At 40.6% G+C, this 17,252-nt stretch overlaps 2 protein-coding genes across 2 annotated transcripts in view; both read right to left on the bottom strand.

Moving 5' to 3' along the window:
• Positions 1-215: 215 nt before the first annotated feature.
• LOC117520951 (polycystic kidney disease 1 like 1-like) lies at positions 216-15,636 on the bottom strand. Its single transcript, XM_034182289.1, has 6 exons — positions 15,372-15,636; positions 14,386-14,601; positions 14,092-14,253; positions 8,079-8,237; positions 7,907-7,998; positions 216-378 (listed from the first exon to the last, which is right to left on the bottom strand). The coding sequence occupies exons 1-6, from the start codon at positions 15,462-15,464 to the stop codon at positions 216-218; spliced, it is 885 nt and encodes a 294-aa protein (XP_034038180.1). The 5' UTR covers positions 15,465-15,636.
• A 157-nt stretch (positions 15,637-15,793) lies between these two features.
• Positions 15,794-17,252, bottom strand: part of LOC117520911 (polycystic kidney disease 1 like 1-like) — a 66,550-nt gene continuing 65,091 nt past the window's right edge. Inside the window, exons 42-43 of the mRNA XM_034182256.1 lie at positions 16,955-17,095; positions 15,794-15,799 (exon numbers count right to left, since the gene is read on the bottom strand). Coding sequence (XP_034038147.1) covers positions 15,794-15,799; positions 16,955-17,095 — 147 coding nt within the window. The remainder of the gene's footprint in view (positions 15,800-16,954; positions 17,096-17,252) is intronic.

Raw genomic sequence — 17,252 nt, 5'->3', positions numbered from 1 at the left:
GGACGATCCTATTGGATGCTTGTTGTCATTGTTGCTTTTGCGCTCGATATTTACCTTATAATTAACTCACATCTCCAGACTTAATGGTTACCGGCCAGTTGGACTCACCTCAGTGGTGATGAAATGTTTTGAGAAACTGGTCAGGGGTCACATGATCACATCACTGCTGCCCCACCAGTTTTAACCCCCACCAGTTTGCGTACAGAGTAAACAGATCAACAGAGGGCGCTGTAGCCACAGTCCTCCATGCTGCACTGTTCCACCTGGAGCAGCAGGGAAGGTATGACTACAGCTCTGCATTCAACACCTTCCTCCCTCACAGACTGGGGGTCCGTCCTGGGTCTCCCATACTCCACCTGCATGTGGATAAACAGCTTCCTGTTTGGACGCAGCCAGAGAGTCAGAGTAGGCCATCACACATCTACAGCCCTCAGCCTCAGCACCGGTGTCAAGCTTCAGATATCTGTCGCTGAGATAGATGATGACTGGAGTGCAGCTTTAAGCAGAAACGAGGTGTTAATCCGTGAACCGTGTCATCGGGGGGAACCGATTTTTAGCGGGACGTTAGATCTGCAACACCGGCACCCCACAGGGCTGTGTGTTGAGCCCCCTGCTCTACGCTAGAGGTGGGCGGATCGATCCTAATATCGATACCAACCCTGGTGTTGATATTGAACGATCCTCATGTAAAAGATCGATACTCAAGCTTTTTTTTCTCTCCCGCACGCACTGACTGCTGCGCATGCAGATTCATCACAGTCTACTCTCTGTCTGTAAGAGCAGCGCTGCGCTGTGTCACACAACACGGAGCAGCGCAGCAATGTTGAATGTTTGCTGGTTTGTATTACAATTATTTATTTAAGATATGCTTATATTTATTTATTTATTTATTTATTTATTTATGCTTTTATAGTTTTAGAGTCTTGTAGTTGTATATGACCTGAATGTTGTTATATGTTGCACTGACTGGTCGAGCATTTTTAATTTTGTTGTACATGACAATAAAGATTCTATTTTATTGAAATCCCTTTATTAAGGAGCTTTCATCTTTTTTATCATCTGATGTCACGTGGATTTTATAAATATTAAAATAATCACATGTGGCTGTTTTGGGACTTATTTCAGAAATTACTTGTAAAAATATAATTAGAAATTTGTGGGAATTTAAAAAGTAATATGATACACTGGTACAAATTTATTTCCTGCAACCACAAAATTGCTGGAAGCTGATGAAGTCGCATGTTTTTCTTAATATTACTGTATTTTCCAGACTATAAATCGCACTTTCTTCCTGTATCATCAGCTCTTTAATTTGGAATTTAGTGCATTGTTGTATACTTTTATTGCTGGAAATGATTCTTTATTCATTATTTGAGTCTTGTTTAGTGCTTTGATTCCTGGGAATGTCCGATGTAAATCCTATTATTAATAACAAATGTGTGATTCAATATAAATGTGGCAGAACCTCCCAAGCTATTAAAAAAATATATAACTAAATAAAAAATAAATAAAAAGAATTGAGCTATACTCCAGAAAATACAGTAGAAACACTTTAGGTATGTGTAAAAACATTAATGCTGTAGCAATACTGTATACAGCATGTATAAGTAATTAAATTTTGTAATTTTATGCTATGAGCATTTTCGTTAGAGTTGCGTCTTTGTGGGTTATTTTTACAGCTACGGTTGCTTGGTCCTGTTATTTAATCTGGCAACAAAGGTACATAGGCCAGTGGTTTAAAGAAAAGGGGGTAAAAAATGTTACTGTGAAGAATCACACATCTTTAAATTCCCTTTTCATTGCTTCCAGCCCAAAATCCACAGTGTTAAATATTTGTGAAGTAAACTAAACCTAAGGCCTGTATGTTTAAGAATCACATCAGATTCTTGAAGGCTCAGAATCTGAGTTTTGAGGCTGGAATCATGCACTGCTGCCAAAATCAAAATCATACTTGATTTTGACTCCTGTGATCAGATTTTTGTCTTGGCCACAGACACACGGGTTCCACATCGAGTGGAACCTGTTTCTGCACCTCGCTTTTCTTTAGCTGTGTAATTGATTATGTGAATCACTTTGAATTGTATTACTCTGATACTATCATGCAAATAAAGTTATTATTAGATCTAATTTGACCTCAGTATTTTAAACTATCACAATTTTCCATTTAAAAATCTAAAATTTGCCTGCTAACTATTGTCTTTGCATCTCATATTGTTGATATAATAAAGAAAAATGTACTTTGCAAGTAAAATTTTGATTTAATCATAATTCTTTAGAGTATCTCACAATTTTGATTTACTGTGTTTTTCAGAGTATAAGTCACGTTTGCCAAAAAAAAAAAAAATTTGTCTTGAAGAGAAAAACATACAAGCCACTCTGGAGTATTAATATTATCAGCTCTTTCATTTGGGATTTTTGGGCATTGTTGCAGAGTAGTGTTTTTAATGTCTTTTTTTTTTTTCTTTTATTGTTGGCACTTATTTTGCTAAGTGCTGTAATTCCTGGGAAAGTCCGGCATAAACAGTTATAATTATTAACAAACACACAATCTTTTGAGGTATATGACACAGGGCCTCCAAAATGACAAAAAAACAAAAACAAAACACAACAACAACAACAAACTCAATTTATACTCTGGAAAACGTGGTACTCACTGACATTTGTCATAATTCTGACTTTGTAGTTCACATTTTGACCAAAAGTTAGAATGATCTAATAAAAATTCATGAAGTCAACATGGATCTCTGTAGTGGCTACAATTTTGTACTTTACATTATTGGTTGGTGAATTCTTTGTTGTAAAACAGACATAGTAAACAGAGATTTCATCAGGTTAATAACATTGCCTCAAACTGAAGATTTCACTCAATAAAAACAAACTGATTTATTTTCTTTCTATATGATTTTGGTTTTTTTAGTGTTATTTAACCCTCAAGCGATTGAGTGGGGTCATTTATGACCCGAGCATATATTTTTCTGCACAATTTTTGAATTTAATCGGAAAAAACTTTCCTACCATGAATTTGTCAATCTATTTGTGTTGCATTTGTTCATAGAATTTTGAAAGAATTGGCTGATCCGTCTAGCAAGTATAATCCAAAGATCTATGAGATTTTTGACATTATAGCTTCAGATGATATTGTAATTTCTCAATTCTAATCACTTTATTTACTGTTTTGCAAGCAATGATGATGGACAAATATACTAGAGAGTGAAATACATATGAAAACCCTAAAACAATCATTTATATAGAAGTATTCCAAAATATAAAGTCAATGGGGTCATTTTAAAAAACCCACTCTGTCATATTAGTTGTTAAAATAGCTTGGTCACTTGAGTGTTAAACATTATTTATTAACATTGTTCAATTCACGAGTACTTTTAACCGTAACAATATTCTGCAAATATTCACCACAAGTTCTTGTCACTTATTTCACACAGTGATTCAAAACTACATCAAAACTAGTAAATGGTGAAAACACAAGATGCTCAGCAGATAACCTAGAACAGGGGTGGGCAACTTGTTCCAGAAAGGGCCAAGAGGGTGCAGGTTTTCTTTGCAGCCACTGCTCATCCATCTGCTCAAAGTGATATTAATCAGTGAAATCACCTGGTGGAATCAGTGGCTGCAAAGAAAACCTGCAACCTCTTGGTCCTTTCTGGAACAAGTTGTCCACCCCTGACCTAGAACATCGTCAGAGTAACATAATGGACCCATTCTGCTTTTAATCTGCGTGCGACCTCACTACATATCTGGATCTACACGCTGAGGCTCCTCATGGACCAGAACCTCCACCACCACCTCTGTACAGGCCAGCCGGGTGGGTGCTGGAGCCTTGGTTTCATTCTTTTTTCTTTGCTTAACCACCCATCTGTTGTTGTCGACCAACAGCTCACTGGCATCTCTAGAACCTTATTCTTGACTGAAAGAGCCGCAAGTGTCCTGACTGACAGATGTTCTTCTGTCCCAGCACCATCTTGTCCTTCAAAGTAAACTTGACCTTCTCCAGTTTTGGGAATTTCTATGGATCTTGTTCCAGTTTGTTGAGGAAGATCAGACACATTTATCCTGGATTTTCCTTTGGCCTCTGTGCGAGTCCCGCTTGGACCTGGAAGTGGTAGATGAAAGTGTATTGCAGACATTTGGTGACAGTAAATCCCGAGCATTTGTACATGTTCAGGAGTTATCACATCAACATATACTATGGCTTTAACCACTGCTCGAAAAGAGACCATTGGTCACCAGCCTTGTTCCTGGAGATCAGCAATCCCATACATGTTCCATATCTCCTTGTTCAGCCCACAGCCAATTGGTCAAGTCTTGATTAGCAGCTCACACTGATTTAGTTACTTGTGACTAAAGCAAATAAAGACCAAAATTTGTAAGTTCACTGAAGGATGAGCTAAAAAGCGAGATTAACAGGTTTGTGAGGTATATTAATCCTAAAGTCAAGATTTTCAGGGACATGACGGTGGTTCTAGTTACACCCCCAAAGTGGGGGAATCATCCTGTCCAGCCATTAGAGGAGAAAACTTATAAAAAGAAGTGCAGAAAATGATCTCAAATGGCAACAAAAACCAGAAAGACATGGAAAAACAAAACAAAACAGAAAACCATAATACAAATGGATCGAAGAATATGGTAAAGACTCGGTCAATGATCGTCTCCAGGGGGATCAAAGAAGGTCTAAAGTTACTTGTGAGTACTGTAACAATTAGTAGATGACTATGTGAAGACAAACTATGGATAAGAAGCCCCAAAAAGTCCCACAGTTGAAAAATGAGGTGAGCCAAAGAGGTTACACTTTGCCCAAGAACACATCGACTGACCTCAAGAGAAATGGAGCAACATTTTGTGGACTGATGAAAGAAAGAATGTTCTTTTCGGGGCCACAGACACTTTGTCAGATGACCCCCAAAAACTGAATTCAAGCCACAGTTCATTGTGAAGACAGTGACTCCTGGTGGAGCATCATGATACAGGGATGTGTCTCATACTGTGGTGTCGGGTCTATTTATCACATACCAGGGAACCTGGATCAGTTTGAATACATCAAAACACTTGAAGAGGTCATGTTGCCTCATGCCAAAGAGGAAACACCCTTGAAATGGGTGCTTCAGTAAGACAATGACCCCAAACACACCAGCAAGTGAGCAGCATCTTGGTTCCAGACCAATGACATTAAAGTTATGGAGTGGCCAGCCCAATCCCACGACCTTAATCCAACAGAAAACCTGTGGGGTGATATCAAAAATACTGTTTCTGAGGTAAAACCAAGAAATGCAGAGGATCTGTGAAATGTAGTCCAATCATCCTGGGCTGGAAAACCTGTTGACAGGTGCCTGAAGTTGGTCGACTCCATGAAACCCAGATGTGAAGCAGTTCTCAGAAACAGTGTTTATACAACTAAATACTAGTTCAGTCATTCACAGGAAAGATCAATCTTCAAGCATTTTTCAGTTTATACAGTAAATGTTTGAGTTTGTAAAGAAAAATGGAGACACTGCCATTTTTGGAAGAGTCTCCTTTTTCTTCACTTTCTGAAAAGTAATAACAAATTTGATAAAAAAATTTTCATGTTTTGATTTGGAATAGAATGTGCAGTGTTCCCAGTGCATTTGCATGTACCAGAATAAAAGCTATTATAAGGATTTTGAGCTTTACTCACTTTTTTAAACACACTGGTATTTGAACACAACTGTATATCGGTGGATATACGAGGTCTGTCAATAAAGTATAGGTCCTTTTTATTTTTTTCAAAAACTATATGGATTTCATTCATATGTTTTTACGTCAGACATGCTTGAACCCTCGTGCGCATGCGTGAGTTTTTCCACGCCTGTCGGTGACGTCATTTGCCTTTGAGCACTCCTTGTGGGAGGAGTCGTCCAGCCCCTCGTCGGAATTCCTTTGTCTGAGAAGTTGCTGAGAGACTGGCGCTTTGTTTGATCAAAATTTTTTCTAAACCTGTGAGACACATCGAAGTGGACACGGTTCGAAAAATTAAGCTGGTTTTCGGTGAAAATTTTAACAGCTGATGAGAGATTTTGAGGTGATACTGTCGCTTTAAGGACTTCCCACGGTGCGAGACGTCGTGCAGCGCTCTCAGGCGCCGTCGTCAGCCTGTTTTAAGATGAAAACCTCCACATTTCAGGCTCTATTGATCCAGGACGTTGTGAGAGAACAGAGAAGTTTCAGAAGAAGTCGGTTTCAGCATTTTATCCGGATATTCCACTGTTAAAGGAGATTTTTTTAATGAAAAACGTGCGGACGGGTCCGCGCGTCGGGACACAGCCGGCGCGCTGCGGCGGCACAGGAAAAACACCTCTGTGTTGATAACCATTTGTAAAATCCAGGTGGCTTTTGATGGCTTTCAGTGGAGTGAGTATATGAGAAATTGTTTAACAGCTGGACATGTTCCAACTTGTCCTTAAGGCTTCCAACAGAGGTGTTTTTCCTGTGGCAGAGCGTCGCGGCTGCGAGCCGACGCTGCAATCCGCCCGCACATCTTTCATTAAAAAAATCTCCTTTAACAGTGGAATATCCGGATAAAATGCTGAAACCGACTTCTAAAACTTCTCTGTTCTCTCACGACGTTCTGGATCAATAGAGCCTGAAATGTGGAGGTTTTCAGCTTGAAACAGGCTGACGACGGAGCCTGAGAGCGCTGCACGACGTCTCACACCGTGGGAAGTCCTTAAAGCGACAGTATCACCTCAAAATCTCTCATCAGCTGTTAAAATTTTCACCGAAAACCAGCTTAATTTTTCGAACCGTGTCCACTTCGATGTGTCTCACAGGTTTAGAAAAAATTTTGATCAAACAAAGCGCCAGTCTCTCAGCAACTTCTCAGACAAAGGAATTCCGACGAGGGGCTGGACGACTCCTCCCACAAGGAGTGCTCAAAGGCAAATGACGTCACCGACAGGCGTGGAAAAACTCACGCATGCGCGCGAGGGTTCAAGCATGTCTGACGTAAAAACATATGAATGAAATCCATATAGTTTTGGAAAAAAATAAAAAGGACCTATACTTTGACAGCCCTCGTAACTGCTCCGGCAGTACCAAATTTAGCAGAGGTTAATCACTGGACCATTGGGGTCGAAAGTCAAAATTGAAGTTTGTACAATCTGATTTACACCGCAGTTGGTGCACATATGTAAATGGTGTCTGGAATTGCCCCAGCAATGTAAAACTGGCCAAACACTTTGATTTTCATCAACCTTGGCACACATTTGGTTGTGGGTTCCGAAATTGCCCAGCATAGTTAAATTTGCCAAAGGTCAATCATTGGAGCCAAGGTCATATCTGCCTGTCTGTCTGTTGGCCAACGCAACCGGGTCTATTTTGCTGATTTCTACCAAACTAATGTGTTGGTGAAGGTATGCCCAGACATTGCTCTTAAAAAATACATTTTTGCAAACGTCAGGGTCAAGCAATTTGATTTTCAATCTGGTTTTGACCAATTGGAACACACACCTGTGTGGAGTCCAGAACTGCATTGGCAAAGTCCGCCAGAGGTCAATCATTTGGGTGAATTTCAAGGTCACTGGGATTAAATGTCAGATTCCTGTTGCAGTAACTGTCTTCATGCCTATGGGTACTACTACTACCTAGTTTAGCTTAATTTTGGATGATCCACTGGCTCCATAGATTAACTCAAACAAAATATAAAAAACAAAAGTAAAGCTCAGCCTCACTCTATCATTCTAGGCTTCGTCTTTCACACGACCTTGGACATTGGCATTGACAGAACCATTCTAGTCTGTCTGAAAATTCTAATAAGCAGCTGTATATTTGAGTTCTCCTTCAAAAAAGTACTTGATGTTGGTTGTTTCTTTGGCACCAGAAGCAGTGGCTGCTGAGGTAGGTCATGACAATAATGTCATGACTTATGAACCTATACCTGAGCGGGTGAGGCTGAGGGAGGTGTGGCAAACTGACATCTGTGTCGATGTGCACTGCTGTCTCTTCTGTCTCTGAGGACTTTTCAAATGTCTGGAACAGAATCACAGCAGCAGATTTCTAGAAGCCACCTTCTATCAAATCTTTATATCGATGTTCAGACAGAGTCTCACCTCTGAGTCTACATTGGATGACTCCAGTCTTGGAGCGATATGAGGACTGTTGTTCCTGTAGCAATAGGCTCTGGGGGGCAGCGGGTGGCAGGAGCTGAGAACGCAGAGTCTGAACAATAGTTCATCGACTAAACTTTCAAACTCTTCCAGGTAATATGTCTAAAAAATGACAAACACAAGATGTACGAGGTCTGTTAGAAAAGTATTGGACCTTTTTATTTTTTGAAAAAAACTGATGGATTTGAATCACATGTGCTTGCATGAGCAAACCTTGAACCTTCGTGTGCATGCGTGAACTTTCCTTATGACATTGTTAGAAGGAAAGGTGATGTAACACAGTGGTAAACATACCACTGTCCCAGCTTCTTTGAAATGTGTTGCAGGCATCCATTTCAAAATGAGCAAATATTTGCACAAAAACAATAAAGTTTATCAGTTTGAACATTAAATATCTTGTCTTTGTGGTGTATTCAGATGAATATAGGTTGAAGAGGATTTGCAAATCATTGTATTCTGTTTTTTACATTTTACACAACGTCCAAACTTCATTGGAATTGGGGTTGTATAATGAGACAGCAAAATCACCTGCAGCAGATTCGGGTCTAAAATTGATTTCAAGATCATATCAAGACTTTCAAGAGATTAAAAAAGTAAACACAAATTACATTAATCAAAAATGGGAAAGGGAATCAAATAATGTAATAATGGACAGTATCTGGTTAAAACATTGAGCTATCAGTGGAAAATCATTCGTTCAAATGCATGGAGAAGTTTTGGCTGGAAGAGCCTTGGTAGATACTTTATCACTCCAGCACAAAATTCACACTACTCTGGTTCCTTTAATTGCTGGAGAAATTGTGGTGCAAATGGAGTAAAACTGTACCATTTGTTGTGGTCATGCCCATCATTACATTTTTGGGGGGAATTTGGTTCAAGCTGAATTGAAAGCAATGTTAAATTTTCAGACCACCTTAGGCTGGGAGGAATTATTTGGTTTTCTATATTCTGTAGACACAGATGAAGACACAAAACGTTTGTTTGCAATGTTGAGTTTAGCGGTGTGGAAATGTATTACCAGGAAATGGATGAAGTCTTCATCTCCAAATCTGGAAGATTGGTACAATCTTGTGTATACAATATTTGTTATGGAACGCATTACATTTCATAAGAGACTTCAAAAGGACAAGTCTGACAGAATCTGGGAGAAATGGAGAACATATACGAGGTCTGTCCATAAAGTATAGGTCCTTTTTATTTTTTCAAAAACTATATGGATTTCATTCATATGTTTTTACGTCAGACATGCTTGAACCCTCGTGCGCATGCGTGAGTTTTTCCATGCCTGTCGGTGATGTCATTCGCCTGTGAGCACTCCTTGTGGGAGGAGTCGTCCAGCCCCTCGTCGGAATTCCTTTGTCTGAGAAGTTGCTGAGAGACTGGCGCTTTGTTTGATCAAAATTTTTTCTAAACCTGTGAGACACATCAAAGTGGACACGGTTCGAAAAATTAAGCTGGTTTTCAGTGAAAATTTTAATGGCTGATGAGAGATTTTGAGGTGACACTGTCGCTTTAAGGACTTCCCACGGTGCGAGACGTCGTGCAGCGCTCTCAGGCGGCGTCATCAGCCTGTTTCAAGCTGAAAACCTCCACATTTCAGGCTCTATTGATCCAGGACGTCGTGAGAGAACAGAGAAGTTTCAGAAGAAGACGGTTTCAGCATTTTATCCGGATAATCCACTGTTAAAGGAGATTTTTTTAATGAAAGACGTGCGGACGGATTGCAGCGTCGGCTCGCAGCCGCCGTGACGCTCCGCCACAGGAAAAACACCACTGTTGAAAGCCTTAAGGACAAGTTGGAACATGTCCAGCTGTTAAACAATTTCTCATATACTCACTCCACTGAAAGCCATCAAAAGCCGCCTGGATTTTACAAATGGCTATCAACACGGAGGTGTTTTTCCTGTGCCGCCGCTCCGCGCCGGCTGCGTCCCGACGCGCGGACCCGTCCGCACGTTTTTCATTAAAAAAATCTCCTTTAACAGTGGAATATCCGGATAAAATGCTGAAACCGACTTCTTCTGAAACGTCCCTGTTCTCTCACGACGTCCTGGATTAATAGAGCCTGAAATGTGGAGGTTTTCAGCTTGAAACAGGCTGATGACGCCGCCTGAGAGCGCAGCGCGACGTCTCGCACCGTGGGAAGTCCTTAAAGCGACAGTGTCACCTCAAAATCTCTCATCAGCCGTTAAAATTTTCACTGAAAACCAGCTTAATTTTTCGAACCGTGTCCACTTCGATGTGTCTCACAGGTTTAGAAAAAATTTTGATCAAACAAAGCGCCAGTCTCTCAGCAACTTCTCAGACAAAGGAATTCCGACGAGGGGCTGGACGACTCCTCCCACAAGGAGTGCTCACAGGCGAATGACGTCACCGACAGGCGTGGAAAAACTCACGCATGCGCACGAGGGTTCATGCATGTCTGACGTAAAAACATATGAATGAAATCCATATAGTTTTTGAAAAAATAAAAGGACCTATACTTTATGGACAGCCCTCGTATTTTGTCTCGACGGCTGGAATTTGTATAACCCTCTGTATTACTGGTTAAAGCAACACTGAATGGTAATTGAATTACAGTAGTTTTCAGAATAATAGTAGTGCTATGTGACTAAAAAGATTAATCCAGGTTTTGAGTATATTTCTTATTTTTACATGGGAAACAAGGTACCAGTAGATTCAATAGATACTCACAAATCCAACAAGACCAAGCATTCATGATATACACACTCTTAAGGCTATGAAATTGGGCTATTAGTAAAAAAAAAAAAGTAGAAAAGGGGGTGTTCACAATAAAAGCAGCATCTGCTGTTGACGCTACAAACTCAAAACTATTATGTTCAAACTGCTTTTTTAGCAATCCTGTGAATAACTAAACTAGTATTTAGTTGTATAACCACAGGTTTTCATGATTTCTTCACATCTGCATTAATTTTGTTGGTTTGGAACCAAGATTTTGGTGGTTTACTAGTGTGCTTGGGGTCATTGTCTTGTTGAAACACCCATTTCAAGGGCATGCCCTCTTCAGCATAAGGCAACATGACCTCTTCAAGTATTCTGACATATCCAAACTGATCCATGATACCTGGTATGCGATATATAGGCCCAATACCATAGTAGGAGAAACATGCCCATATCATGATGCTTGCACCACCATGAACTTCACTGTGAACTGTGGCTTGAATTCAGAGTTTGGGGGTCATCTCACAAACTGTCTGTGGCCCTTGGACCCCAAAAGAACAATTTTACTCTCATCAGTCCACAAAATATTCCTCCATTTCTCTTTAGGCCAGTTGATGTGTTCTTTGGCAAATTGTAACCTCTTCTGCACATATCTTTTATTTAACAGAGGGACTTTGCGGGGAATTCTTGCAAATAAATTAGCTTCACACAGGCGTCTTCTGTCACAGCACTTACAGGTAACTCCAGACTGTCTTGATCATCCTGGAGCTGATCAATGGGTGAGCCTTTGCCATTCTGGTTATTCTTCTATCCATTTTGATGGTTGTTTTCCATTTTCTTCCACGTGTCTCTGTTTTTTGTCCATTTTAAAGCATCAGAGATCATTGTAGATGAACGGACTATAATTTTTTGCACCTGCGTATAAGTTTTCCCCTCTCCAATCAACTTTTTAATCAAACTAAGCTGTTCTTCTGAACAATGTCTTGAACATCCCATTTTCCTCAGGCTTTCAAAGAGAAAAGCATGTTCAACAGGTGCTGGCTTCATCCTTAAATAGGGGACACCTGATTCACACCTGTTTGTTCCACAAAATTGACGAACTCACTGACTGAATGCCACACTACTATTATTGTGAACACCTCTTGTGTGTTGGGGGGTTTGGCTGGACATTTGGGTGCTGTTTTCTTTTCTTTGCTCTCCAGGTGGTATGCAAACTGTTTTTTTCTGTGGAGAAGGTGCTGGCGGAAGAGTCCTTCACCCTCATCAGAACTATTGGCTGCACCTGTGGAGGATGTTCACGTGCAGACATAAAGACTTTCAGCTGAAGCAGATAATGAGATGGCGTTCTGCATTTAAGCCATGAGTGATTTGAGCAGAATTGCCGGGAACCCGACCTTGTGACGTTCGGTTGTGAGACGCTGAGGACCGCGCCAGGGTTTGACACATCGTGCCTGTGAAGGAGGACGGGTGAGGGACACATGCTGTCAGCACACATCAGAGGTGATTATCGTCTGAATAATTGTTAATAGTAATTTGGCATTTTGTTACGCAGTATATTTGAACATTGATGAGAATTGTGCAGTTTGCTTCTCACTGCCGTGGCGTACGGAATGATGATCCTCCACCTGTTGTGAGAAGCTGCTCATTTACATAAGGCTTAAATTCAGACCTGAATGTGTTGCTGATAGTGTGTGCCTCTGAAGGATATTTGTTGTAGCTGTTGACTTACCTCACCTTTTCCGTCCTTCACAGAGTCAGTTTGTCGTATTCACCTGGGGGGTGTTCGGCGGTGAATCTGAGTCCAGAAGTGTCGGGCTTTGATCCATTTGGGCGCTGGAGAGCGCGCCGCCCTTCACCTTGCCAAGACAGCTGACTATTTATGTTGTACACGGATTATTGCACATGAGGGGGAATAAATTTGTTTCTTGGAACCGCTTTCTGGTTATTTAGCCCTGGGCCATTGTCAGATGCTGGTTCGGTTCTCTGACCCGCGTCAGCACATAACAAACACCCCCTTTTCTACTTTTTTACTAATAGCCCAATTTCATAGCCTTAAGAGTGTGCATATCATGAATGCTCAGTCTTGTTGGATTTGTGAGAATCTACTGAATCTACTGGTACCTTGTTTCCCATGTAACAATAAGAAATATACTCAAAACATGGATTAATCTTTTTAGTCACATAGCACTACTATTATTCTGAACACTACTGTATGTACACCTCTTGTTCTTTAATTTCTTGTTTGTTTTGTATTTTTATGTTTTTTTTCTTTTTGTATGCATAATGGAAAATTTCTGTGAAAAAAATTCAATATAAATAAAAAAAAAAACTGGCTGAAATTCAACAGTGCCTGGCACACAGATGGGATTTCAATCATTTGGCAGTTTATGTCTGACTTTTAGACTCTCCGTTTGTGTCTGAGGCTTCAGCCTAGGTCACTCCACTGCATGGAAAGAAATTCCAATTCTGTTAAAAGTCTGGGGAATGTTTTAAGCTTGATATACTAACCTCATTCAGGAACCCTTTTAAAGTTTTTCAGTTTAATATTTCCAAACTATCCCTGATTCTTGTATTTTAATCTGCAACAGGACACATTCCCTATAAGCTGTCCATTACAATGGTGACGCCAAGTGTTTGGGAAATTAATCACAATTTGGCCCCGATAAGTGAAGTCCACTCATGCTGTCGTGGAATTTCACCGGGAGGACAAACCAATTAATTACTGGAAACGGTTTTATGTGGCATCAGTTTCTCACTTGAAAACAATCTTTGTTGATTGGAGACAAAGAGACAAAAATATAAAGATTGTTCAGACATATGTAAAGGATTGATGTGGGTTATATCCAGAGAAGGATGCTGAGGATGGAGCTGACAGACAGGAGGAGAAGAGGGGGGACAAAGAAGAGGTTTGTGGATGTGGAGAGGGAATATATAGTACAGGTATGTGGTGAGACAGAGGAAGATGCAGAGGACAGGATGAGATGGAGGATCAGCTGTGATGAGACCTAACGGAAGCAACAAGAAGAAGAAGAAAGACAACTTTACTAGTCTAAAAATTTAATTTGTACAAAATAAAAAATATCTGAACTGTTTTAAATTTACATTAATATGTACTTAAAAAAAGCAGTGGGGTTGGTTTGCCTGTACTCAAGGTTCTTGAAATGGAGCACTATCTCCACCTGGTGGACATTTACTATTAATGCACGTGTAATAGATTTTGCCAAGACATTTAAAGATTGCGCAGCAGTTTTTTAATTTATTTTTTTATTTTAACCTTTGTTTCCATGTGGTTTTCAGACCATGTTGGTGTCTTCAGGCCTGTGAACACAGAAAGCCTCCATCTGATGTAACCAGTTAAGTCTGCTAAAGTGAAGACATCCCTTCTGCTGTGAGATCTTTGAGTGATTTGGACCCATGACATCACCACACCCATCACCTGAAAGGAAATGTAAGGGGTTGTTGAAGCTCATCATTCTAGCTTCTGTTACTAAACATACAGCAGAAGCTTCTTTCACACAAACGTATCTTCAGATACCATCTGAATCTATTAAAAAAACAAAGACGGTACCATAGACGTCCACACCGTAGTGGAGGACAGATGAGTGGCTCCCTTGTAGATTAAATCCTTCCCTGAAATGAGGAGGATCTTGAGAGACTTGAAACCCCAGAGGTGACAGAGCACAGTCTGCAGGGAGTGAGGCAGGGAGCTGAAAACCCAGGAGGTCTGGCAGAAGATCAGGTTTCCCACACTGGACAATGCCATCAGCAGGATTAATCCTGAAATCTTGGACAGCAGAGGGAACAGATAATTTTTCACACACGTTTGGTTGAGTGGTTTGTTGGCAGGATGATGTTATGGTCACACTTTGGCAGCACTGTCTAATGGAATGGTATTGAACACTTGATGATGTTGAGCTCGGTCACAGGTGTAATCATCATACACAAATTTTTAACATCACGATTGCACGGTTCAATGATTAAGACACAGCAGCCTGGAAACGTACCATCACAATCCATTATGTGTTTGCAAATATGTTCAGTAATGCACACTCTGCAAGCTCTACCATCAGTTACACATATACTGCTGACCAATATATGCTTTAGATCATCCATCTAGGGCTTGTGGTATTGAGATACACACACACAAAAATGTTTCTGGACGATGTTTACCTTGACCTTTGGCCAAACTACTCCAAAATCTAATTACCTCTCGATATCTATCCAAGTAATAGTCCTCTCAAGTCTGAAGGAAACCCATCCTGCTGGTTTTGAGTCATCTTGTCCACAGAAACACAGACAGTGAAAAGAGCACCCTGCTTCAGCGCACAGGGTAACAAGCTAGGTTAAGTCAGCTATAAGGTAACAGAAGCAAATAGCGTCTAAAACCAAGGTCCCTTCAGCTTCTGGTTAACGTGTTAGCAGCTGACATAGCGAGTTAGGTTAGTCCTCAAAACATCTTGTCTAGATTAGTGGGATTCTGAAGGCAGATGCAGATGAACCGGTGCAGAAAATAAGCTGGGTCAGGAGGGAGTTAATGCTGGTTTGTGATGTTACCATTGGCCAAAAGAGGCTGCAGAGTGAACGAGTGAAGACTGCAGCAGGAGCAGCCAAAGTCCTGCTCGCCTTCATCACTGTCAAAGTCTTCATGGCGAGGAGGAAGAGGAGAACGCCAGTCAGCGTGCGGACATACTGAAAACATAAAACAGCAGTTTACCATCATGTTCTCTCTCAGGGGACAATCTCAAAAAGGTTTTCTCAAGATCAAAGTTGGGTCATGTCGATTTGCATGGAATCTTTTAACAATATTTCATCTTCTTTAAAAGTAGATGACTCCAAGAACTCCAAAAATAGTGATCAGCACACAAGGCTCCAGCCTTATGCCAAGAATGTGACAGGTAACATCAAAATACAAAATCCAGTATGGCTGACGTTTGGGGCAAAGAAAAAACATATGATTTAAATCACAGGGAGAGGAGTTACATCTGTCACACAGATCAGAAACATTGGGATAAATTGTGGATAATTTCGACTTTGATAAATGTAGCATGTGTACTACTTTAAATTGAAAGAACAAGATTATGTATCTGCGAAATCTAAGACCTTTCTTATGGGGCATACGTTCAAAGAGGTCCTCTCAAGGATGTTTCGGGCCTGATTGGGGAACTCTGGGAAAAACAGTAGATGCACAATGTCTAATTTGAAAAATAAATAAATAAATAAATGAGATGAGGACAGGCATATATGTGAGACATATCAGTAAAATTAAGTAATGTATTATCCCTAAGAAAAGATTATTGATAAATTTAATGCCCTTCTTAACCCATAGATGAAATGCAGCATCAAAGAAGGAAGGAGGAAAGAGGAGATTATTACATAAAGGGCCAAGAGCTGAAGCAGAAACACTTTTGAAGTGAAGTCAAATCATGTTTTAAGTGAGTTAAGTACAACAGGATTATCTGTGTACCAAGACAGGGACACTGGGAGAGATGAAAAGAATAAGGCTGGGAGAGAGGTACACAAACACGACTGAGCTTCTAACTGACACCAAGTTGTATGAGGATCTTTAAGCCAGTAAATTTATTTTTGAATGTTAGCTGCTCAGTAATAAAACATCAATTTAGGTAAAGACAGACCCCCCACTGAGCCAACATTTGTGTAATAATTTTGCATATTCTTGGAGTTTTACCTCCCCATATAAATGAGGAAATCATTTGATCGATGGATTCAAAAAAAGGTTTTGGGTAAGAACTAAGGAATACACTGAAATAGGTAAAAATATTCTTTTTCACTATTATAATCCTACCTAAAAGAGATAATATCAGAGCTGTACATCTGCGGATAAAGACGTCCCTCAGAAAGAATCATCTCCAGCTGATCCCAGAGGCCTCCTTTGTTTGAAAAGTAACATGAGCACGCACACACACACACACACACACACACACACCTGTTCCCAGGACACCGTTCCTGCCCTCAGGGCAGCGGAAAGTTAAAAGTGACACATTATTGTCTGAGTACTGAGGATGAGCTGCTGTAATAACTCAAACAGGACATGTCAACATTAAGTGTCTGTCTTCCACCCTGTCAGATCTCTGACTTTCTCCTGCCTTCACTCGTCTCTTCCTGTGTGTGTCTCTCACTTGTTCCTGAGTAGCCAGTAACCTGACGTCCACGTGTGCACGGTAGCTCTGATTGTGCAGAAGCTCTGCAGCCTCCATCACAGCGCTGCAGTGACGGACGCGCAGGACGGAGTGCAGCACGATCACCGTCTGCAGGACGACCTGCACAAAAACACACAGCAGGTACGTCTTCTGCGTGGCTTATTCTCAACAGTTCAGGTTAGTTCACCCTTTCAGAGAGGTCGCCGTAATCTTTGTGTTTGCACATGAGGGTGAGTACAGGCGTGTGTGTATGTATGTGTGCAGGCTCTATTCTCAC

This window comes from Thalassophryne amazonica, chromosome 1 (genome assembly GCF_902500255.1).
Source record: "Thalassophryne amazonica chromosome 1, fThaAma1.1, whole genome shotgun sequence".
In the NCBI taxonomy this organism is placed as follows: Eukaryota; Metazoa; Chordata; class Actinopteri; order Batrachoidiformes; family Batrachoididae; genus Thalassophryne; species Thalassophryne amazonica.
Note: the sequence above shows the minus strand (reverse complement) of the source record. Positions and strands in the feature narration are given on the sequence as shown.